This window comes from Ctenocephalides felis, unplaced genomic scaffold (genome assembly GCF_003426905.1).
Source record: "Ctenocephalides felis isolate EL2017-DRISC unplaced genomic scaffold, ASM342690v1 CF-g0.4_SCAFFOLD_01170, whole genome shotgun sequence".
NCBI classification, from domain to species: domain Eukaryota; kingdom Metazoa; phylum Arthropoda; class Insecta; order Siphonaptera; family Pulicidae; genus Ctenocephalides; species Ctenocephalides felis.
This window is the reverse complement of record NW_020537324.1, coordinates 79612528-79637672: the sequence shown is the minus strand read 5'-3', so window position 1 is coordinate 79637672 and position 25145 is coordinate 79612528. Positions and strand designations below refer to the sequence as shown.

General features: G+C 28.6%; 2 protein-coding genes across 3 annotated transcripts; both read left to right on the top strand.

The window, feature by feature from the left end:
• The first annotated feature begins 3444 nt into the window (after positions 1 to 3444).
• LOC113368094 lies at positions 3445 to 7093 on the top strand. The gene is made up of 5 exons (XM_026609658.1): positions 3445 to 3790; positions 6475 to 6588; positions 6660 to 6764; positions 6832 to 6964; positions 7041 to 7093. The coding sequence occupies exons 1-5, from the start codon at positions 3551 to 3553 to the stop codon at positions 7061 to 7063; spliced, it is 615 nt and encodes a 204-aa protein (XP_026465443.1). The 5' UTR covers positions 3445 to 3550; the 3' UTR covers positions 7064 to 7093.
• A 1196-nt stretch (positions 7094 to 8289) lies between these two features.
• On the top strand, positions 8290 to 24835 carry LOC113365654 (dynamin-like 120 kDa protein, mitochondrial). 2 transcript variants are annotated; one of them, XM_026607164.1, is made up of 24 exons: positions 8290 to 8433; positions 8594 to 8846; positions 8964 to 9099; positions 9199 to 9321; positions 11454 to 11498; positions 11650 to 11742; positions 11824 to 11984; positions 13230 to 13417; positions 13487 to 13597; positions 15787 to 15916; positions 15988 to 16086; positions 16153 to 16284; positions 19598 to 19743; positions 19959 to 20120; positions 20188 to 20266; positions 21658 to 21766; positions 21833 to 21910; positions 21992 to 22128; positions 22193 to 22450; positions 23801 to 23919; positions 23983 to 24067; positions 24128 to 24230; positions 24329 to 24439; positions 24506 to 24835. In XM_026607164.1, exons 1-24 carry the CDS (start codon positions 8405 to 8407, stop codon positions 24568 to 24570), a joined length of 2952 nt encoding a protein of 983 aa, XP_026462949.1. In that variant the 5' UTR covers positions 8290 to 8404; the 3' UTR covers positions 24571 to 24835. The 2 variants fall into 2 exon arrangements, with proteins under 2 accessions (XP_026462949.1, XP_026462950.1); XM_026607165.1 differs by lacking the exon at positions 11454 to 11498 and having other exon boundaries at positions 24506 to 24570.
• The last annotated feature ends 310 nt before the right edge of the window (positions 24836 to 25145 follow it).

Sequence of the window (25145 nt, the reverse complement as noted above, 5' to 3'; positions counted from 1 at the left end):
TGAAAAAAGAATCTGATTATATTTGATATGCATTATTTCTGCATAGTTAATAATTATTAAATTTAGAGTATGGACACCACTAGATATAAAAAAAGCATTAAGATTTTTGTTCCAAAGTAAATTTTGCTTCCTTTTAGATTTATTCCATTTCCATAACCCTAATCACGCATGTCTTCAACATTCAAAATTCATCCAGCGAAACATTTGGAACAAAAGCAAAAGTTACAATTCAATTTCTCGGAATAAACATGCCATTTTCTAAGCACTGACTCCCCATTTTTTATTTTCCCGATTATAATTTGTATATATTTTTAACAAATTCCGTTTCAACTAAATCAGCTCGCAATTTTTCGTCAATAATTAATAACACAGGTCAACAAAGAAAATGGTGCAAACGATTTTAATACTGTTTTTAAGTATATTTGGGGCGCTGATTTCAAAAATGACATTGGTTTTTTTCTATGAGCTTTAGTTTTCAAGATACGACCTATATGATATATTTTACGATATTAGGTGCGCAACTAAGTTCTCGCTGTTTTTTCGATGAAAAGTAACTTTATTATAAAAAAATTGCATCAATTGAGTTTGATACAGTTCTCCAGTGATGGTTTCACTCGGTTTTAACAGCTTATAACAAATAACACCGACCTGGTCCCACCATATGTAGAGCATAACCTTCGCAGTGAATATTCGGACGAACCGAGATTTTCTCCTCTTTGGATTGCTGTATTGTATTCATTTTTTATCACCTGTCACGATGTGATGAAGAACCTCTTCTTTTCTCGCCGCTGGAGCAGTTGTTTACAGGCGAAAAAACGACGCTCGACGTCTCTTGGCTTCAACTCACAAGAAACCGAAGTTTCTTGCTTCTGAATCATCCCCGACGCATACAATAGCTTGGAAATAGCTTGATGGGTAACTCCTAATTCTAAAGCAAGATCTTCTTGAGTTTGGCACGAATCCTCTTCAAACAAGGCCTTCAATTTAGCGTTTTCGAAGGTTTTGGCCTTCCTTCACGTGGGTGGTCGTCAACATCAAAATCACCATTTTTGAAGCGATAAAACCCTTCACGGCATGTTGTTTCGCTCAGAGCAACATTTCCGTAGGTCTCGATGCACTTGAGTTCTCGTTTTTTTTTGAATGGAAGACGAAAATCAACACTCCTCGCAAATACGATCGTTTGGCATAAAATTGGACATATTCACTTAACCAGAAGTATATAATGCAAAAACGAAATCAATTATGTGTCGCAGCAGTTTGTTTACTTACTCTAAGCTTGTTTCAAGACGTTTTGGATTTGTCAAAATCGACCAACCCTTACTCATAGAGCCATATACTGACAAACAGCGAGAACTTAGTTGCGCACCTAATATAAGGAACGAAAGTACAAAAGAGTAATACAATTCCGAATGTTATTTTAATGAGATATGCCTACTCGTACATACAAACTTATAAGACCCATTCGGCCTTAGTTGGGACATTAGTACACACTGTGAAAAGTTCTTTTCCGTGACGACCTCGAATGGACCTGGTTTCGGCAACTTCTTTGTATCTCAAAAACTAGAGCTGATACAAAAAAATGGTTTGCAGATTCGAAATCAGCGCAAAAAATTCTATAAGAATCAGCTCTAACATTTGAGGCACCAAAAAAAAAAAGTTTTTTTGTTGGCCTGTGTAATCTTTCGCAGGTTTGCGCTTACGGGATTGAACATTAGATAATTTCTTTTTCGATTCCACGGTAAATTCAAACAAAGAAAATATTGAATGAGTAGATTAAGCAATAAACAGAGCTTGCAGAGTTATTAATCGGATAATTGTTTCTACTGATATCACATTGCAAAATAAATATGCTTTTTTTGTCTCAGTATCCTTAGTTAAGTTAGATTGTTTATTATAATTTATCAAGTATTCTAGATTTTATATAATTAATAAAAAATATAAATATTATATTACAAATTTAGTTTCCGAAACTCGTTTTTGCGCCCCCTAAGGCGTGCGCCCGCATTTTTTGCATGCATCGCATGCAAGGCAGGACCGGCCCTGGTTATAATATATTACAAATAATTTCAACTCTGCAATTCAGTTTATATAATGTAAGACAATGTTACAATATTTGTATAATAATCTATTTGAAAACATTCAATATTCCTCGAACATTTCGTTACAGTACGGGAAGTTCCAGCAATTATGATGAATGAACGCGATTGTACTTTCGTAGTACGTCGTAGTGACTTGTACTCGTAGGCATTACACAACATGGACTGCTAATCCACATATGTTTTTGATTGTATATAGTGGTCAACTATGATGTCACATGTCTGAGCGAACATTACCGACGACAAATTGTCACATGTCATATGTTACGTGCCTAACATAAACTTTATAATATATAAACCAATTTTAACAGGAGGATTTGATTTTATGTACATTTATTTCACAGGGGAAATATTATGAATATAATTTCCTAAAAAATTATCAGCCGTCGCAATTGCCATTATATTATTAAAATCAAACATATAACATATAAACCCAGTAAACACACGATGTGATCTACTAGTCCGCGATTGTCGTCGGCAATATTCGCTCAGACATGTGATACACAGTCTCTTCTATGTTTGAGCACTATACAATTCTATCTGGTCCTTCAACAAAAAAACAAAACTAACTGTGTATGGCATCGTGCCTTAAGGCAGATTGCTCGAACTTCCCGTACCATAACGAAATATTCGAGGAATATTTTTATTTATTTATTTATTTATTACAATTTTCATGAAGGTAGGTCCAGCGGTTTCGGAGATATAGAGGAAAAAGTAAACAAAAATGCCATCGGGCGGTCAAAAATGATCATTAGACATATGCACATCAAATTAGCAGATATTTTATAGAGATTTTAACAATAAGTATACATTTTGTTCACATTCCTATGGGTTCCGTACCAATGTTCATCCGTTAGACGGCGACGCGGCGCTTACGCGCTTCGATCGCTTGAAAAAAAGTTCAAAACTTTCAAAATGATTTTTTTTTCAACAAGTTATTTTTTCAGAAAAAAAGTAAATTTTTGTCAAAAATTTATAGTTTCTCAAAAATCTAATTTTTCAGAGTAATATTTTTTCAAAAATGTTAATCTTTTAAAAAAATAATAATTTTTGGTACGGGAAGTTCCAGCAATTTGCTTTAAGGCACGATGCGATGCGCCCCACAAGTTAACTATTCAAATCGGTTGATCCGTGCGCCCGAAAACGTTGGAAACCGCTGTTTTAAGGTGTTCGGTTTGACTATCAACTCTGTAATTCTTCCACTAGTTGCACATCGATGTCTTTTGAACCTCACTTTTATTCTTATTTAACATCACTAGTTGGATCAAACCGTGAATGTCCGACGACATCCGATCTCTTCAGAAGGTCTTCATATAAAATAAACCAAAACGATTCAATCTAACATTTACAGACAGTACTATCTGTCTGATTATATATTACAAAAACGTCGTGTTTATCAATTTACAAGATAAGAAAAAATAGAATCGACTGGTTTATAAAACGTGAAATTTATAATGCATTCCATCGTCGCAAAATCGCTTGCAATTCAACACTGCCGAAGTTTTTGTGTTCATTCCCACAAAATCCAAAAAACGAGACGTTCGAGGAAATATATAAAATATGGACAATTTCAAGAGGACAGTTGGAAGGTACAAATTGCTAAAAAGGTGACAGAAAAGGTTGTGGATAATGTGATAAATATACGATTTATTGCCGGTGCCTTCTTTGTTTATTATGGATACAAACTGAACAAGGTAATAATAGATACATACATATATTATATATAACAAAATAAATGTAATTATAAACCAAAACGTTGAGGCTAAAACAATGTGGACGGCGATATTAATTGTTATGTTTGATGAATTATTTTTATATAATTTTGTTCTAACAGTTACAAAATATTATATATAGATTTATAGATAATTTAATTGGCTTTCTAATGATATATAATAATAATAATATTTTTAATTAAAGTATAACAAAATAAATTTAATTATAAACCAAAGCGTTGAAGCTAAAACAATGTGGGAACTTGACAAAGATTTTAATTGCCAAGTTTGATGAATTATTTTTATATAATTTTGTTCTAACAGTTAAAAAGTTTTATATACATATTTATAGATAATCTAATTAGGTTTCTAATGATATATAATAATAATAATATTTTTAAATTAAATATAACAAAATAAATTTAATTATAAACCGAAGCGTTGAAGGTAAACAGTGTAGACGCCTGACGACGATCTGAATTGCAAAGTTTGATGAATTATTTTTATATAATTTTGTTCTAACAGTTGAAAAGTTTTATATACAGATTTATAGATAATTTAATTAGGTTTCTAATTGTATATAATAATAATATTTTTAATAAATTATATTAAAATAAATTTAATTATAAACCAAAGCGTTGTAGCTAAAACGAAGTGGACGCCTGACGACGATCTGAATTGCAAAGTTTGATGAATTATTTTTATATAATTTTGTTCTAACAGTTACAAGGTGTTATATGCAGATTTATAGATAATTTAATTGGGTTTCTAATGATATATAATAATAATAATAATTTTAAATTAAGAATAACAAAATAAATATATTTCTAAACCGAAGCGTTGAAGCTAAAACAATGTGGACGCCTGACGACGATATTAATTGCAAAGTTTAATGAATTATTTTTATATAATTTTGTTCTAACACTTAAAAAGTTTTATATACAGATTTATAGATAATTTAATTAGGTTTCTTATGATATATAATAATGATAATAATTTTTAATTAAATTATAATAAAATAAATTTAGTTATAAACTAAAGCGTTGGAGCTAAAACAGTATGGACGCCTGATAAAGATTTTCATTGCAAAGTTTCATGAAATATTTTTATATAATTTTGTTCTAACATTTACAAGTTATTATATACGGATTTATAGATAATTTAATTGGCTTTCTAATGATATATAATAATAATAATATTTTTAATTAAATTATAGCAAAATAAATTTAATTATAAACCAAAACGTTGAAGCTAAAACGATGTGGGACCTTGACAAGATTTCAAATGCAAAGTTTGATGAATTATTTTTATATAATTTTGTTCTAACAGTTACAAATGTTCATATACAGATTTATAGATAATTTAATTAGCTTTCTAATGATATATAATAATAATAATTTTAAATTAAGTATAACAAAATAAATATATTTGTAAACCGAAGCGTTGAAGCTAAAACAATGTGGGGCTTGACAAAGATTTTAATTGCAAAGTTTGATGAATTATTTTTATATAATTTTGTTCTAACAGTTACAAATGTTCATATACAGATTTATAGATAATTTAATTGGCTTTCTTATAATATCTAATAATAATAATATTTTTAAATTAAAGTATAACAAAATAAATTTAATTATAAACTAAAAGCGTTGAAGCTAAAACAATGTGGGAGCTTAACAAAGATTTTAATTGCAAAGTTTGATGAATTTTTATATAATTTTGTTCTAACAGTAAAAAAGTTTTATATACAGATTTATAGATAATTTATTTAGCTTTCTAATTATATATAATAATAATAATATTTTTAAATTAAATATAATAAAATAAATTTAATTATAAGCCAAAGCGTTGAAGCTAAAACAGTATGGACGCCTGACGACAATATTAATTGCAAAGTTTAATGAATTATTTTTATATAATTTTGTTTTAACAGTTACAAAATGTTATATACAGATTTATAGATAATTTATTTTGCTTTCTAATGATATATCATAATATATAAAAATATAATTTTTTTTTTCACAACTATACTAAATTTAAAAAAAATGTACTAAACAAATCCACCAATGGTTAATAACTAGATACTAACTTGTAAATTTTACACATTTTTCTTAATTAATTTTGTTTGAAAAGTTATTAAACCTTATATACAGATTTGTAGACAATTTTATTAGCTTTCTAACAATATATAATACTATTTATTAATTATTATTTTTAATTATTTATATCAAAACAAATGTGGATATAAAAAACGCAACCGATGAAACTAATGTTATAGACCCACCATTTTGATTTCAAAGTTAAAAAAAAAATTGTATGAAATTTTGTTAGAAACGTTATATGAATTGATATACACATTTATAGAAAATTTTATAAGCTTTCATTTGATATATAATAATATATATTAATTATATTAAATAATTAAACTACAGCGATGTATACAAAAAAAGTGTCCTTAGTATTTGTTGTATTCACAATGAACACTTGTAAACATGAACGTAACAGAATGTTTCGTTAATGTTACGTTCGACTAATGTAGTGAAACTTTGCACAGTGTCTAAATGAACATGATAAAATATTATAGGCCTAGGAAAAACCGCTTTAATTATAAAATTTGGTATATGTAATTAATTTTATAATATATTAATTTAATTTTTTTTTTTCAACAGGGATATCAAGAATGGAAGCAAAGCTTACCGAGTTTCAAAAAAGTCTACGGTGTTCTTCCTGATAAAGAATCCTTTTCCAAATGCAAGAAATCTTTTAATAATATGAAAGATACAGTTGAATAACTTTATAATTCATTATACAAATTCGAGATACTTTATTTCTCTAAAAAATATATTTTTTTTAGAAAATTCAAGTATGGACAGACAGTATGACAAATATCTACAGCAAATTACCAAATAGGGAATCTTTTACAAGATACAAGGACTCGTTGAAACATTTGACAAACACAGTAAGATTTTTGTTATATTAAAAATATAATATATTGAACTTATTAATTATATGTATACAATTTTTAGAGTTATACCAAAATCAAGGAAAATATGCCAAATCCTAAAACGTTGTACGAAAAGATTCCGGGGCAGAAAGAGTTTGATAAATGCAAAAAATATGCATACAAAGTTAAAGATTCAGTACAAAATTATGTTACAAGTGAGTATTATATTTATATAATTATATATATATATATATATATATATATATATATATAATATTATTTTCTTCATAGGAAACTCAAAGAAGGATGAATGATCGTGATTTAAGATGTGTACCAGAACAGGGTTTATTATTAGTACATAATTTTCATAATAAGAATGCCTTAAATAAAATTATTAATTATGACTGATTTAAGGGATAAAATTATATTCAATTTTATAAATTGTGTCCATTTTTTAAATCTTAATTTTTTACTTAAATATTTTAATAAACTGTAAAGAAATAAATTGTTTTGTATAAAAGTATTTAATATAGTGTTTTGTCTAATATAATGTATTTGATAGATATATAGACAATACAATAACTATTTTTATTACAATACTATATATGAATACATTACATAAAAAAATTTTAAACTGAAATTAAAATGTATAAATCGAATGAAATGTATGCGTACCATTTATAAAATTTAATAATTAATTTTCTTTTTATTGTATATATATATATATATATATATATATATATATATATATATATATATCTTGATATGATTTTCAGTCAGTCGTCGAAATAAAAAAAACAAATTAATACAAAATATTTATTTAAAATATACGTTTCGACACGGATTGTGTGTCATCATTCAGCAATTCTTTGTTAACAGTATCTAAAAAAAATTGTTATAACGATTTTTTTTAAAAAATAAACGTAATATATTCAAAATAATTAAAAAATATACATACCACACCAGGAAAAAAACACACAAACAATCACATTGTTTTATAAAATAATTACATATGCATTAAAAATAAAATGAATATATAAACTAACAATATTAACTTGTTTTTCTGTTGATTTTAAAATTAAAAAGAATTTTTTCGTTTTTATCGCGGCCAGTTAACATTCTTTATTAATATCTATATGATTATTATAATTTGTTCGATTTGCACAATTCAAAAGCCAAATACAAGAATATTTATTTATAATTGATATATTATTCAATTGCAAACCACAATATGTGTTATTTTATAATGAATGTGATATATATATATATATATATATATATATATATATATATATATATATATTAACAAAGTCTAATAATCGGGCATAACATGACTTTGTTAATACATATGTCAACATCAAATTCAGAATCATACAAAATATATATATATATATATATATATATATATATATAATATGATTGTATATAATGTAATTATAACGTTTACCATTATGATTTTTGTATTTTTTGTCTTTTGAATCTCGCGCCACTCTTTTGACAGTTCATCACTTTCAATATGGCGGCCGCACTAGCGCCGGTTGACATTCTTTGACAGTTTTATATAATATTATTATAATTTAACAGTATGTTTAATAGTTGCTAAAGCACTTTTATTATGTATAAAAAATCAGTTAATAAATAAATAATTTCTCGTCATGGCGAACGTTCTTCGGGGAAAATTCGGGTACGATACGAGTTGCACAATTCAAATGTCAAAGAATATATATTTATTGTATATGTAATTTATGTAGTTGTTGTTATATTATTCAATTACAAACAACCAAATGTGTTATTTTATAATGTGTGTGTTATATATAAGTTGCCTGTGTTTATTTTATTTTTAGAAAGCCGATCCTAACCTATAAGTCGTACGGTCGGGCGGTGACGTTAAAATTGTCTCAAGTGAATTTCACGACTTGCAATGGACGTTACGAGTCAAGGGGGCACAGAAAAGTTTTCTTGCAACCTTATAAACCTATTCAATACGGTCATAGACGTGGATATGGCATGTTTTTGCTTAGGGCTGTTCGAGGAGTCTTGAAACTTAGGTATATTGTACTGGGAGGAGCCCTTGGTGGAGGGGTTACTTTGAAAAAGGTAATTGTAATATAGATTTTTATTCTTCTTTAAATTCTGTAATTGATTTTATAGCGAGCAGAATTGATCTTGTATTTTGCCAAGCAAAGAAATTTATATATTCATTTGTTTTTTTAGAAATATGAAGAATGGAAAGACGGTTTACCTGATATGAAATGGCTAGACGATGTACTTCCTGATTCAGAACAATGGTCAGGATATCAAAAAAGTTTAATTAGTCTCAAAGATACAATAAAAGATAGCATAGTCATAGGTACCATTTATTAAATATTTTTCCTATTATATATATATATATATATATATATATATATATATAATTAAAATTGGAACTGATTGTGTCTTCTTCTCCAAGATCCTAGGTTAAAAGCATTAGGTGAAGCGAAAGCAATGGAATTCAAAAGTTGGTTTGATAGACGACTGGAAGATGCTATACAAGCTGCCAAAATTGAAGAGAGTAAACAGCCGGCTATCGAAGGTATTTAATATGTAGGAAATTATATAGTAGTTATATTTAACTAAATAGATTTTGTGTAAATATTTTGTTCAATAAGTCGATTGAACTTGTTGGTGTAAAAGTATTTTGCATTGTGTAACTAATATAAACATTTTTAAACTTAATATATATATATATATATATAAATATAATATTTAACAACCTTTAAAGATTTATGGTATATTATTTATTTAACAAGAACATAGTTAACACACTATAAGCGGTCAAAATTCTTGTCTTTAATTTAAATGAAAATCAAAGGAATTTAAAATATAAAAAAAGCTTTTCCGGAAATATATATACATCACAATAATAACAAAAAAGTTGTATACAGTAAAATATGAATGTTTCTTTAATGTTATTAAAACTCATTTCATTTTTACAGTTTATATTTTTTAATTTTTTACTTTATATATAAATATATAATATTTAACAACCTTTAAAGATTTATAGTATATTAAAAAAACATGAACTCTTAAATTTCAATTATAAACTTTAATTTAAATGAAAATCAAAGAATTTGAAATATAAAAAAAAGCTTTTCTGGAAATATATAATAATACATAAAAATAATAAAATGAAAGTTGTATAATACAGTCAAATTATGAATGTCTCTTTAATGTTATTAAAACTCATTTCATTTTTACGTTTATATTTTGTAATTTTTACTAAATTCTAATAAATTTAGGTTATTTGAAGAAAAGTAAAAAATTATTCTAGCAAATTATGGAAATACTAAAGTCTGGATTTCAACTACGAATTGTTCAGAATTTTTATATACAAGTGTATATAACAGTCTTTACTTGATTTTAATAAATTTTATCTAGTTTTTACTGATATAAACAAATTATAATATCTGAGAAGAAAATTTAAAGTTATTTGAAGAAAAGCAGAAAAGTTATATAAAATCCATATATTGCAAATCAAAATACTAAAGCCTGCATTTCAACTATGAATTATTCAAAATTTTGATATCGAAGTGCATATAACAGTTTTACTATATTTTAGTAAATTTTATATACTTTTTACTGGTACTTTTTACTGGACAAAGTGTCCTGGGCAAAATTTTTTAGTTATTTAAAGAAATATAAAAATATTATTAGTCTAGTTATTTAAAGAAATATAAAAAATGTCCAAAATTCACGTCCATTGCTAAGTATATTACCAGAAAATAAATGTTCCAACAAGTTTTATTCAAAACATCAATATGTAAAATTTTATCTAGTTTTTACTGATGTATACAAACTAAAATGTTCGGAATGAAAATTTTAAGTCGTTTGAAGAAATGTAAAAAAAATTAACAAAATACTAAACTAAATTAATTGAATCTAAGTAAAAACAACCAACTAACAATTTCAATATCATATGTGAATCGATTTCAAAGTTAACCAAATTCAAACGTCCATAAAACCGGTATTTTTACTCGCCCCGCCTATAGTGTGTTAAAGGGCACAACTAGTGTAACCGCCTAAAAAAAGGTGATTTTTGGGAATTTATATTAAAAAAACTACTTTATCAATCATTTCAAAATTTTAGGAATATATTTATACATATTTTGAGAATACATAGTAAAATTTTTGAAGAAAAAAATTAAATATTTTTTAAGTTATCGTCGATCTCCAACGGCGCGACAAAAAAAAGGCCCTTCACTGCTGCAGTGATTCCGGCCTTCTGCGTGGATGAAATTAAAAAAAAAATCTCGTTAAACTAGATAATATTGTCTGTAAAATGAACTACGATAAAGAAAAAAAAAAATTGACAAAATGACGGCGTTTTTGAAAAAAAAGTCGAATTTTACCCAAGATTTTGGTAGGTTTTTGGACTGCCAAAATTCGATTTTTGATCCGATCAAAAAATCGATAGTTCATTTTACGGAGAACTATGTATAGAACACGCATAACCTATCGAAATATGGAAAAATTGAAAAATCGATTTTTTGAAAATTTTACACTAGTTTTGCCCCTTAATTCGGCATTCATGTCTCGTAACATTCTTTATGTTTATTAATGCCAATTAATCAAACAAACTTTTCTTGATATCTCAGTCCAAAAATTTCTATTATGTAAAACAATTAAAAATCATATGTTTATTAAAATTAATTCTCTTCTGCACAGGTACCTCCAAGAATTTAACTCAGCTTGTTACAAATTTGTATACAGGTAATAAAATGCAATCCATTTACATTGATTTAAAATTATAGAAATGTTTGTTTGATAATCATGGCCTTTGATAAAGTATTATGTGTGTAGTTTTATGTCTAGTAGTCAATTTAATTTAGTTAAACACTATTGTATTATTTTTTTGTTCTAGATGTGTCCGAAGACATCAAAGCCAAAGCTACAGTTTATGCTGCTCGAGCTGCTACACAAGTTCAAGATTCAAACGAGGATCGTAAAAAATATGGTATGTTGAATTAATCAGAATTATAATGTAGAGGAAATATTATTACATATATATTATTATTGAAGTTTCTTTTACTTTTAGAGACAGCCCAACAACGTTTGGAAGCTTTGCAGGACGAAGTGATTGCAGTACAAATAAAATATCAACGTGAATTGGAGCGATTGGAAAGAGAGAATAAAGAATTGCGTAAACAAAATCTTATATTGAAAAGTAACAGGAAAACTGGATTGAAGAAGATCAAGGTGGAATAAATTTATTTGAAAATCATCTTTTTAACTTCCCGAAGGAGAAGTTTATGTTTTCATCAATAAATCCGATTCGCTAATTTTATGTTTTCTCGACGTTTCAAGCCATTCTGAACCGAATGAGACCAACATTTGGAAAAAGTATATGTGTGTGTGTGTGTGTGTGTGCGTGTGCACCAACAGATTTTTTGCCGTAAATCGCCGTTTTCTCAAAAACGGCTGGACTGATTTTAAAAATTTAAAAGCCATTCGATGTATCTCGATGAGGACTATTGTTTGTCAGTTTTGTGCGACGATCGGCCAAGCCGTTTCTTCGTAAACAGCAAAGAAGTGAAAAATTTTTCGTCTACGTTTTAGCCCGCAATTCTGAATAAATTTTGAAAATTCAAAAATCGTTCGAAAGATATTGGTTGGGAATCGACCTGATTAGTTTTTGGTAGAGATCGGCCGGGCCGTTTTCTTGTAATAAAGTTTTAAAAACAAAAAATTCGACGATTTTTATGATTATTTTTTTGGCGGTAGATACCATAGTCTTGTAGATCATACTAAAATATTACGGCCCTACGACAACTGGTTTAGCTTTGAAAATTCGTCAAAGTTTGCAAAAATTGGTATCGTTTTTTTGGCATTTGTCAAAATTAGACCTTTGATCAACGTTTTCTCAAAAACGCCTGAACCGATTTCAGAAATTTAAAAGCCATTTGATGTATCTCAATGAGGACTATCGTTTGTCAGTTTTGTGAGACGATCTGCCAAGCCGTTTCTTTGCAATTTGAAAAAAAGTGTTAAACTTTTCGTCCACATTTAAGCTCATCCTACCGAACCGATTTTAAAAAATCAAAAACTGTTCGAAAGATATTAGTTGGGAATCGTACTGATTAATTTTAGGTGAAAATCTACCGAGCCGTTTTCTTGTAATGATCTGTTGAAAAAAAAATTTAAGCCGATTTTCATGGAACTTTTTTTGGCGATATACATCATGGTCTTATGGAACTTACTGTAATATTATGGCCTTACGACAAGTAGTTTAATTTTGAAAATTTGTCAAACTTTGCTAAAATTATTATCGTTTTTTTTAAAGCAGGATTGATGAAGTATATTATTTACACATATTTTTTTTTGATTTAGTCGATTATTTACACATATCGGGAAGTTCATGTAACTTGCCTTAAGGCTAAATACCAAACCAACTAGTTTTAATATCATTGATATACATATATTCATTCACAATTTGTGTTGTAGAAATCTCTAATAGATATGTACAGTGAAGTTTTGGACGAGTTGGCAGATTACGATACTGGATACAGCACTGCTGATCATTTACCAAGAGTTGTGGTTGTCGGAGACCAGAGCTCTGGGAAGACTTCTGTTTTGGAGGCTATTGCACAGGCTAGAATTTTTCCTAGGGGAGGTGGAGAGATGATGACTAGGTAAAATATATTTATTTACATATTATATATATATATATATATATATACATTGTATGTTTTTTTTTGCAGAGCTCCTGTTAAAGTGACTCTATCCGAGGGACCTTATCATGTTGCCCAATTCAGAGACTCAAGCCGAGAGTTTGATTTGACAAAAGAGTCAGATTTAGCAGATTTAAGAAGGTAAATATCAAAAATTACTTCAATTTTTATTAAGTGTAAAAAATGTAACCGAAAATATCAACGTTTCAGTTTATATACAAGTTTTATGTTTTGGCAAAGCCAAAGTTTAAACATTTTTTTCTATATAATTTTGTTCTAAGAGTTTTAAATTATTATATACTGATTTGTAGCAAATTTAATTAGCTTTCCATTAATATATAATGATAATAATATTTAATTAAATTATAACGAAAAATCAAATGTTGTTATTATAAACCAAAACGTTGAAGCTAAAACAATGTGGACGCTTGACGACGATATTAATTGCCAAGGCCAATGAATTATTTTTATAAGATTTTGTTCTAACAGTTACAAGTTGTTATATACAGATTTATAGATAATTTAGTTAGCTTTCCAATAATATATAATAATAATATTTTTAATTCAATTATAACAAAATAAATGTAATTTTGAACCGAAGCGTTGGAGCTAAAACAGTATGGACACCTGACGAAGATTTTAATTGCAAAGTTTAATAAATTATTTTTATATAATTTTGTTCTAACAGTAACAAAATGTTACATACAGATTTATAGATAATATTATTGACTTTTTAATGACATATCATGATTTATCGAAATATAAATAAATTTTATCACAATTACTATACTTAATTTAAAAAAATGTACTAATCAGATCCACTAATGGCTAATAACTGGATACTTAATTTTAACTTTCACAGATTTATCCTAAATAATTTTGTTCGAAAAGTTATTAAACATTATATACAGATTTGTAGACAATTTTATTGAGTTTTTAGCAATATATAATACTATTATTATATATTTACTTTTCTATATTAAACGTGGATATAAAAAACTGCAACCGATACAACTGGTGTTATAGACACGCCGTATTGTCTTCAAAGTACAAACGATTTTTTTTATATAATTTTGTTAGAAATGTTAATAATTGTTATACACAGATTTATAGATAATATAATTAGCTTTCTAATAACATATAATAATAATAATATTTTTAATTAAATTGTTACAAAATAAATATAATTATAAACCAAAGCGTTGTAGCTAAAACAATGTGGGCGGCAGACGACGATATTAATTTCCAAGTTTGATGAATTATTTTTATATGATTTTGTTCTAACAGTTGTTAATTGTTATATACAGATTTATAGATAATTTAATTAGCTTTCTAATAATATATAATAATAATATTTTTAATTAAATTATAACAAAACAAATTTAATTATAAACCGAAGCGTTGGAGCTAAAACAGTATGGACACCTGACGAAGATTTTAATTGCAAAGTTTGATGAATTATTTTGATATAATTTTGTTCTAACAGTTACAAAATTTCATATACAGTTTTATAGATAATTTTATTGCCTTTTAATGATATATAATAATATATAAAAATATATAAAAATTTTATTACAACTATACTAAATTTAAAAAAATGTACTAATCAGATCCACTAATGTTTAATAACTGGATACTAAATTTTATCTTTCACCGATTTTTCCTAAATAATTTTGTTCGAAAAGTTTTTAAATGTTATATACAGATTTGTAGACAATTTTATTGGATTTTTAACAATATATAAAATTATTGTTATATTTCTAATTATATATAATAAAATATACGTGGATAAAAAAACCGCAACTGATGAAACTAATATTATAGACCCACCATTTTGATTTCAAAGTTTAAATAAAAAAATTGTATAAAATTTTGTTAGAAACGTTATATGAATTGATATACACATTTATAGAAAATTGTATAAGCTTTCATTTGATATATAATAATCTATATTAATTATATTAAATAATTAAACTACAGCGATGTATACAAAAAAGTGTCCTTAGTATTTGTTGTATTCACAATGAACACTTGCAAACATGAACGTAACAGAACGTTTCGTTAATGTTACGCTCGACAAATGTAATGAAACTTTACACAGTGTCTAAATGAACATGATAAAATATTATAGGACTACGAAAAGTGGTTTAATTATAAAAAATCACATTAATGGAACTTTTGTAACAATTACTATTAAATAATATTTAAACTAAATTTGTTGAATTGATTTCTTATATATTAAGTCCATTATTTACACATGTCGGGTAGTTGATGCAACTTGCCTTAACACAAAATACCACTTACACCTAGGTTCAATGTCTTTTTTCTAGAGAGGTTGAACTAAGAATGAGAAATTCCGTCCGTGGAGGAAAAACTGTGAGCCACGAAGTCATCTCGATGAGTGTCAAGGGTCCTGGTTTACAACGAATGGTTTTAGTCGACTTACCTGGAATTATATCGGTAAAGGATAAAAGAAATTATTAACAATTAATAATATTATATACCTTAAAGTTTTATTATTATTTTTTCAGACAGTTACAGTAGATATGGCAAAAGATACGAGAGAATCCATTCAACAGATGTCTCAACACTATATGAGCAATCCTAATGCAATTATTTTGTGCATACAGGTAAATGTTTTTAAATGCTATTGTTTCGAATAGGATTTTTTTATAATATTTTATTTTTATTATCAGGATGGTTCAGTGGATGCCGAAAGGAGTAATGTTACAGACATGGTAGCAAGGTGCGATCCGAGTGGCAAACGAACGATTTTTGTTTTGACCAAAGTCGATATGGCCGAGGAGAATCTAAGTGACCCCAACAGGGTAAGTAATAAATACTTGAAAATTCTTAGTATCTTAATATATTAGTAAGGTGACCATATTTTTTCAAGTCAAACCCGAGACAGTAATTTTTAGTTATGCTAACCCGGGACGGAATGGGGGCGGTGGGGTAAATACTAACAAATTTAATATTTTTAATGTCAAAAATTTAATATGATTTTAATATTTTTTTTTTATTTAAGTCACCGTTATCTTTTAAACTTATTATAAAATTTTGTTCAATTTTTTTCATAATTATTTAAAAATAATATATATATATAATCTTCTATATATATAAAAATAAGTCGGGTTTTCCTTCTTGACGAAATAACTCCAGAACGCACGAACCGAATTCGACAATTTTGCATCCGTTGGAAAGGTCTCGGGCTCCGCAAGGTTTATAGCTAAGAAAATTAGTGGTGCATGGCATCGTGCCCTAATGCCAATTGCTGGTATTTCACGCACAGTAATTAAATTTCGAGTAATGACATTAGTGAGAATTATCAGAATTATGCTTGGTTAAGTCAACTAGCAATTCTTGCCGCAAAGAATAATGATGTACACGCACTGAATTTCACCATTCAATCAAAAATTGCTGGCGATTTGGTGACATACCAATAATTCCGACTGGTTTTCCGTTTGACTTCAAACGATTGCAATTTCCAGTTCGCCTTGCGTTTGCAATAACAAGTCGCAAGGCCAATCGCTTAGTGTTTGCGGGATAAATTTCAAATAGATTATTTAGAAAATCATTGTTTTTCACATAGGCAGTTATACGTTGCCTGTTCACGAGTTGGAAAACCATCCGCTTTGTTTGTGTTAACGTCAGACCAAAAAACAAAAAATGTGGTTTACCAAAGAGCACTTCACTTCGGATTCACTTTCATTTACTTAGAGAAGTTCAACTAAAAAACACTTCATTTCTATAAACGAAATAAATTCATTACTGTTGTGCAATAAAATCAAATTTTTTCTTTTCAAATATAAAACAAACAAAAAATTTCTTCATCTTTCTCACGAAACCATCTGGTGGCAAAACGAAGTTCGTCGGGTTTGCTAGTATAATATAATTAACACTTAGGTATTCCAGGCAGTCAAGAAGTTAATTTTCATATTTTTGTTAATTTTCGTAAAATTTCAAATATAAGTTCAAAATTATGAATTTTAGAGGCTTTTTTAACCCGCCTTTTTCATATAAGCATATACTACTAGTTGTGCATAACATTTTAAGATCTTTGATGGATAGTTGTAATTTTATTATTAAGTAAGAGCGAAGAGTCAATTTAGACCTATGATTTTCGAAATCCTGGGACAATCCGGGACAAATATTTTAGAAAAACCCGGAACACAACGTGGAAATCCGGGACAGTCCCGGCCAAACCATGAGTATGGTCACCTTAGTATTAGTTACAGTTCTTTAAGATTTATTCAAAGTGTTTGAAATTAAAAATAATATTCAAACTTGCAACTTTATTTAACACGTTTAGGAGCACAACTATTAAATTCACTCCCACCAATTAGAAAGTCAAGTGGGCGTTTATTTAGCAATTCGGTCGTCAATTTTTTGAAAACGTTAATTTCTATGCTGAACAATATTTTGCCTAAAAATTCTTATTCGATGCAAAGACACTGTGCAAAGTTTCATTACATTAGTCGAACGTAACTTTAACGAAACATTCTGTTACGTTCATGTTTACAAGTGTTCATTGTGAATACAACAAATACTAAGGACACTTTTTTGTATACCTCGCTGTAGTTTAATTATTTGATATAATTAATATATATTATTATATATCAAATGAAAGCTTATAAAATTTTCTTTTATATATGTCATTAAAAAGTCAATAAAATTATCAATAAATCTGTTTATAATATTTTGTAAACGTTTTTACGATCTTATTGACAATCCCAAATTTAGTATTCACAATTATTCTCACACTTTATTAACTTCCCCTAGGAGAAATTGAAATTTTTTACATTTCTTTGCGTTTCAGAACTTTCTGAACATATTGGCATACCTTAGAAAAAATGGATGTGTGTGTATGTGCTTGCGTGTGTATGTATGTATGGATACAAGTTTTCGTCCACGTGTTCAGGCGCACGGATCAACCGATTTGAATGGTTCAAAAAACATTCAATTTGTAATGATTAGGAGAAGTGGTAATTAGTTTTTGGCAAGGGCAGGTCCAGCCGTTACGGAGATACGAAGCAAAGAGTGCAAAAAATGGAAATTTGCTTTTTGCGACAACCAGGCACCTGATTTGAATGATTCAAAAAACGTTCAATTCGTAATGACGGAGAGAAGTGGTGCTTAGTTTTTGGCAAAGGCCGGTCTAGCGGTTTCGGAGATACACAGCTAAATGTGCAAAAAATGGCAGTTTTTGAGAGAACTAAGCATCCGATTTGAGTGATTCAAAAAACTTTGCACTTGTGTTGACAACACAATTACTTTTAACAAAAAAAAATTATTTTAATTTTTCTAATAAATTTCTAAAAATTTTCTGCTTATGTGGACGAAACAATTGATTTTGGGATTGCTTTTAATTCTTTTTTTTTAATTTCCAAAAAAAAATTTGTTTGAATATCGAAAATGATTCAGATTTTAATTTTAATTCTTGCTAAAGTTCTAAAGCTCACTTATATAGTTAACATAAATAATTACATAAAGATAACATAAATAATAACGTTGCAATTGCTGTCCTTTATTTTAAATTCGATTGATTAAGTTTTGTTTATTTACATTTCTGTAAACATATATGAGTTGCAATATTTATAATACAGTAGAACTCCAATTATCCAAACTCCAATCATCCGAATCGCCGATTATCCGAATCACTTTCAGAAAAAAAATTGTCCAAAATAAGTCTAAGTGCGCTATTATTCTTCCACCAGCAAAGCCAGCGTAGGCACATTGTTTGTTTTGATTTGACGGAGATGTTTACAAAACAATTATTCTTATTTCTAAACTTGTACATAAGTACATTTTATTTATATTTAAAACATGTGAAAATGTCATGTTTCTTTCATTTAATTCAATAAAAAAAACAGTGCAATATCAACACGTAACTTTTTTTCTCTCCAATGGCACTTTTAAAAACAAACTCCGATTATCCGAATGGGTCCCGGTCCCCATTAATTCGGATAATTGGAGTTCTACTGTAATCTATTTGAAAACATTTAATGTTTCTCGAATATTTCATTACGGTACGGGAAATTCCAGCAATTTGCCTTAAGGCACGATGCCATACACCACTAGTTTTCTTTTTGATACTGTCTTTTTTCTACTATTTGTAATTTGAGACTTATTTTTTTGTAGATTCGTAAAATTTTGTCGGGCAAATTGTTCCCGATGAAAGCTTTAGGATATTTTGCTGTCGTCACTGGAAGAGGGCGTCAGGATGATACTATTGCTACAATTAGACAACACGAGGAGCAGTTCTTCAGAAACAGTAAATTATTCAAGTAAATAAAAGCTTATCAAATGCATATCATAATATCTGAATCTCATTTTGTTCAACCATCTTTTCAAATCTTACAACTTATGAACTATGTGTAAATTGTTTAAATATTATTACAACTACTTTTTTATTTGTTACCTCTTACCGAAGATATTATAAATAATTCAGACTCAATATTTATAAATACATACAGAATTTATTTATTGATCCTTTTTTCAGGGATGGTATAGCGATGTCAGGACAAGTTACAACGAGAAATTTATCACTGGCTGTAGCTGAATGTTTCTGGAAAATGGTACGAGAAACTGTGGAACAACAGGCAGATGCTTTTAAAGCCACGAGGTTCAATTTGGAAACTGAATGGAAGAACAATTTCCCAAGGTAATAATGGATAGGTCACTGAATGTTTTTTGCAAATATATTTAATATATTTTAATTTATGTTGCAGATTGCGAGAACTGGACAGAGATGAATTATTTGAGAAAGCGCGAGGAGAAATCTTGGATGAAATAATTAATCTATCACAGGTACCATAAATATATATATACACCTATCCCCCGTTTTTGCACGGTACTCGTTTAACGCGTTTCCGATCTTACATGGCTTTTAAAAATATTTTTTTTCAACGAAATTTATATATTTTGCATTTACACGAAATTATAAACACTGAACTATAATTTTCTTATATCTACAATCACGTTTTAATTGTTTTACTGTCAAAATACAACACTACAAAATGTATGTTACAGTTACGAATTTTTAGTAGCCTATGTCTATGATGGAAATATGTAGATTCAGATGGGAAATCCACGTTTTATGATCCAAACTAATTTTTTTGTATGTATAAGCTAGTTTGTTCGAAATATCAAAACAAAGAGCATCATTGATTTAAAATTTGTTTTTAATTAGTGTTTATATATAACAGATTGCGTAAATTTATTCAAGGTGGGCAAAAACAGAATCATTTCTTACAAAATCTTTAATTTATTAAAAAAATATTATAAAAATATAAATATTCAATGGCAAAAGATGAAAATAATTTCAATTTTAACATTTTCAATCTGTTACTTTTTATTTCATTATTTTATAACAAGCTATCAATTTTCGCCCTTCTATCATAAACCCCTATTTCGTAATAGTCATTTTAGTAAACAGACAATGAATATTTTTTTGAAATTCTGAATTTTGATTCAGATTTTCTTAAACTTATGGAAAGGCTTACACTTTGCTTTAAAAAATTTTTTTTTTATTAAAGGTTGTTTACCTTTCACACTTTCTCTGAATTCATGAAACCAATTTTTGTTATTTAAAATGTTTAAAATGTGTGATTCAAACATACATCGGCCCTAAATTTTTACCCTCCTACCAGAGATTCCTATATCATAATATTTATTTCAGAAGTCAAATCAATTTTCATTTAGTTCAACAAAAGTTCACTTATAGAAAACTTATAGAAAAGTTCTTGAAAAAAACACTTTATTTTCATCAAAGGTTATTCACTGTTTCCACTTTTTTTTAATTTGATGGACTTAATTTCCTTTACTTTTATTTTTATAATGCAGATTTGAAAAAGATATATACAACCCTTGATTTCCACCCTTCTGGCTGACTCGGCAAATGTTATTTCACCATTTAAATTATTTGTAATTTTGTAAGAATTTTTTAGAGTAGCAGATACAGTAATAGAGTTGTTTAAACGTAAAGTAAGGAAAAATTATCAAAAAAAATGAAAAATGAAGTGTTAGGGATGAACAACTTTTATTATCGGATCAATTATTGCAATCATTATATATGTTTAAGGTCAAACAATGTCTTGAGGTAAACTTTAGATATTTCCTAGATTGCTAAAACAACGTTTCCCGGGACAGCTAGTATATATATATATATATATATATATATATATACATCTATTTATTAGGTATCACCTAAACAATGGGAGCTGCTACTCATGCAAAAAATTTGGGAAAAAGTATCGACCCATGTATTTGAGAACATTTATTTACCAGCTGCACAAACCGGAAGCACAAGTAAGAAAATAGTAACCAATTATAATCAAACTGAAATTATTTCATATATTTTTTTATTTCGTTTAGGTAATTTCAATACGACTGTTGATATTAAATTGAAACAATGGGCGGAACAAGCGTTGCCTGCAAAATCTGTTGAAACAGGTAAATAGGAAAAGAGGGAAAAGATTTCTGATGATTAAATTTAGAGATTATTATGGTGTTGATTTTAACGGGTTTTTCTAGGCTGGGAGACGCTACAAGTAGAGTTTGAACAATTTATGAAAAAAGCTCAACAGTTACCAGACCACGATGGAATATTTGATAATTTAAAAGCTGCTGTTGTCGATGAAGCGATGAGAAGACATTCGTGGGAAGATAAAGTATAATGTTATATTCATTTTAATATATATTTGCATATATTATGGATTATATTTCTTTTACCAGGCTTCAGAGATGTTAAGGATAATTCAACTGAACACACTAGAAGACAGATCAGTTTCGAGTAAAGCCGAATGGGATGAAGCAATCAAATTCTTAGAAAGTGCTGTCAGAGACAGATTAGCCCACAACGAATTGAGATTGAGGGAGATGTTGGGGCCTGGTACCAAGGAGAGGTGGCTCAGATGGGAGAATCCAACGCCTGAACAGGCTTTAAGGAGCAAAGTCAAATCGGAGTTGGATAAGATTATTTATAGCGATAGTGTAAGTGGAAAATTTAGAGCATTGAAAATGTTGTATGTTATTTGAGATTTTTGTAGGATGTTTGAGAGTGTTATAGGATATCTGAGACTGTTATAGGATATCTGAGACAGTTGCAGCTTGTCTGAGACTGTTTCAACTCGCCTGAGACTGTTGCAGAATGTCTGAGACTGTTTTACCTTGTCTGAGACTGTTGCAGTTCGTCTGGGATTATTGCAGCTTGTCTGAGACTGTTTTAGCTTGTCTAAGACTGTTTTAGCTCATCTGAGACTGTTTTAACTTGTCTGAGATTATGCGGCTTGTCTAAGACTGTTTTAGATTGTCTGAGACTGTTTTAACTCATCTGAGACTGTTGCAGTTTGTTTGAGACTGTTGCAGCTCGTCTGAGATTGTTTTAGCTTGTCTGAGATTATTGCAGCTTGTCTGAGACTATTTTAACTCGTGTGAGACTGTTGCAGCTCGTCTGGGATGTTTGCAGCTTGTCTGAGACTGTTTTAGCTGGCTTGAGACTGTTGCAGCTCGTCTGAGATAGTTTTAGCTCGTCTGAGAATGTTTTATTTCATCTGAGACTGTTTAATTTTATCTGAGATTGTTGCAGCTTGTCTGAGACTGTTTTAACTCATCTGAGACTGTTGCAGCTTGTTTGAGACTGTTGCAGTTTGTTTGAGACTGTTGCAGCTCTTCTGAGACTGTTGCAGCTCGTCTGAGACTGTTTCAACTCGTCTGAGGCTGTTTTAGCTTGACTGAGACTGTTGCAGCTCGTCTGAGCTTGTCTGAGACTATTCTAACTCATATGAGACTATTGCAGCTCGTCTGGCATTTTTTTAGCTTGTCTGAGACTATTTTATCTCATCTGGAACTGTTGCAACTTGTCTGAGACTGTTTTAGCTCGCCTGAGACTGCTTTAGCTTGTCTGAGACTGTTTCAACTCGCCTGAGACTGTTGCAGCTTGTCTGAGATTTTTGCAGCTTTTCTGAATCTGTTTTATCTCATCTGAGACTGTCTCATCTCATCTGAAACTGCAGCAAATTGTCGGAGACTGTTTTAACTGGCATGAGACTGTTTGGCTTGTCTGAGGCTGTTGCAGCTTGTCTAAAATTATTGCAGCTTGTCTGAAATTATTGCAGCTTGTCTGAGACTATTTTAACTCGTATGAGACTGTTTCAGCTTGTCTGAGGCTGTCTTAACTCATCTGAGACTGTTGCAGCTTGTCTGAGACTGTTTTAACTCATAGAGATTGTTGCAACTAGTATGAGTATTTTGTAGCTGGTTTGCGAATGTTCAAGATTGTCTATAAATGTTCTATTTTTTTTAATACAGATTGTCTATAAATGCTCTATTTTTTTATTACAGAAACATCCTCCAACACTCAGTTATGATGAAGTAACAACAGTTCGTAAAAACTTACAAAGGATAAATGTAGATGTAGACATGGAATATATTAAAGAAACCTGGCATCCTGTTTACAGAAGGTACAAACATACTTATGACTTGCATTTCAGACATTTTTTATTAATCTATACATTTATTTTAAGGTTCTTCTTGAATCAGGCTTTAAGTAAAGCGTTTGATTGTAAAAAGTTATATTACCTATATCACCAACAAGGAAATAATAAAGAGGTAATAAAAACATTTTAATTATTTTGAAATCAAGTGTGTAATGATTTTATTATCTTTTAGTTTGAGGATGTAGGTTGCTGTGATGTAGTTTTATTCTGGAGGATTCAACAAATGGCAAAAGTAACAGCGAATGCGTTAAGACAACAAATTATGAATCGTGAAGGTTTGATTAGATTTAAAATTTAATTCTACAGTTTACTTCGAATGTGTATTTCTTTAATGTGAAGGTGAATTCAAATTAATTATCCTTATATTTTGTAGCACGTAGGTTAGATAAAGAAATCAAAGAAGTTTTGGAGGATTATAGTCAAGATAGCGAAAAGAAAGCTATGCTGTTGACTGGTCGTAGAGTAACACTTGCAGAAGAATTAAGTATGTTCAAAACAAGTTTTTTAAGTTATATTTTATATGTAAATGGTTTGTTTTATGTCTTTTTAGAGAGGGTACGTCAAATCCAGGAAAAACTTGAGGAATTCATTGCAGCTTTAAATAAGGAAAAATGATATTGGAGTTAACTAGTGTAAAGGCTGAATTTAAATTTGAATGAGACATTTATTTAACAAGTTAAAGCTTTGTTAGCTAGCACTCTTATCAATCGGTTCGTTGTGATGTGTTGCTTTAGTCACAATTACGACTTATTTATTTTAATGTATTTGTAGCTAAGTCAACTATAAAATGTAAACTGAATTATGGTGTTTTATATATGTATAGATTCTAGATTTTTTTTATATTTTATGTGTAAATAATAATAAATGCTAATAAATTAATGTTTCAACCATTTTGAATTTTGTATTTTAACTGTTTTGATGTTATGATGTTGGCAACGCTGAAGCTTGTTTAATGGCGAAGTGTCAAGTCTTGCAAAAAGTGCCAAGTAGTGTAAAAGTGTTTATTGGAGTGAAATAATAGATTAAAATGTATATAATGTTGTTTTATTAGTGCTACATTGATAAAGGTAAGCTTTATTATTATTTATTACAATATTTATCGCTTGAATTTGTTTTAAAAGCGTGTTTTAGAATTGAGGTTATGTCGTATGCAAGGAATAGTATTTTAATCCTGTTAAAGGACTAATTAA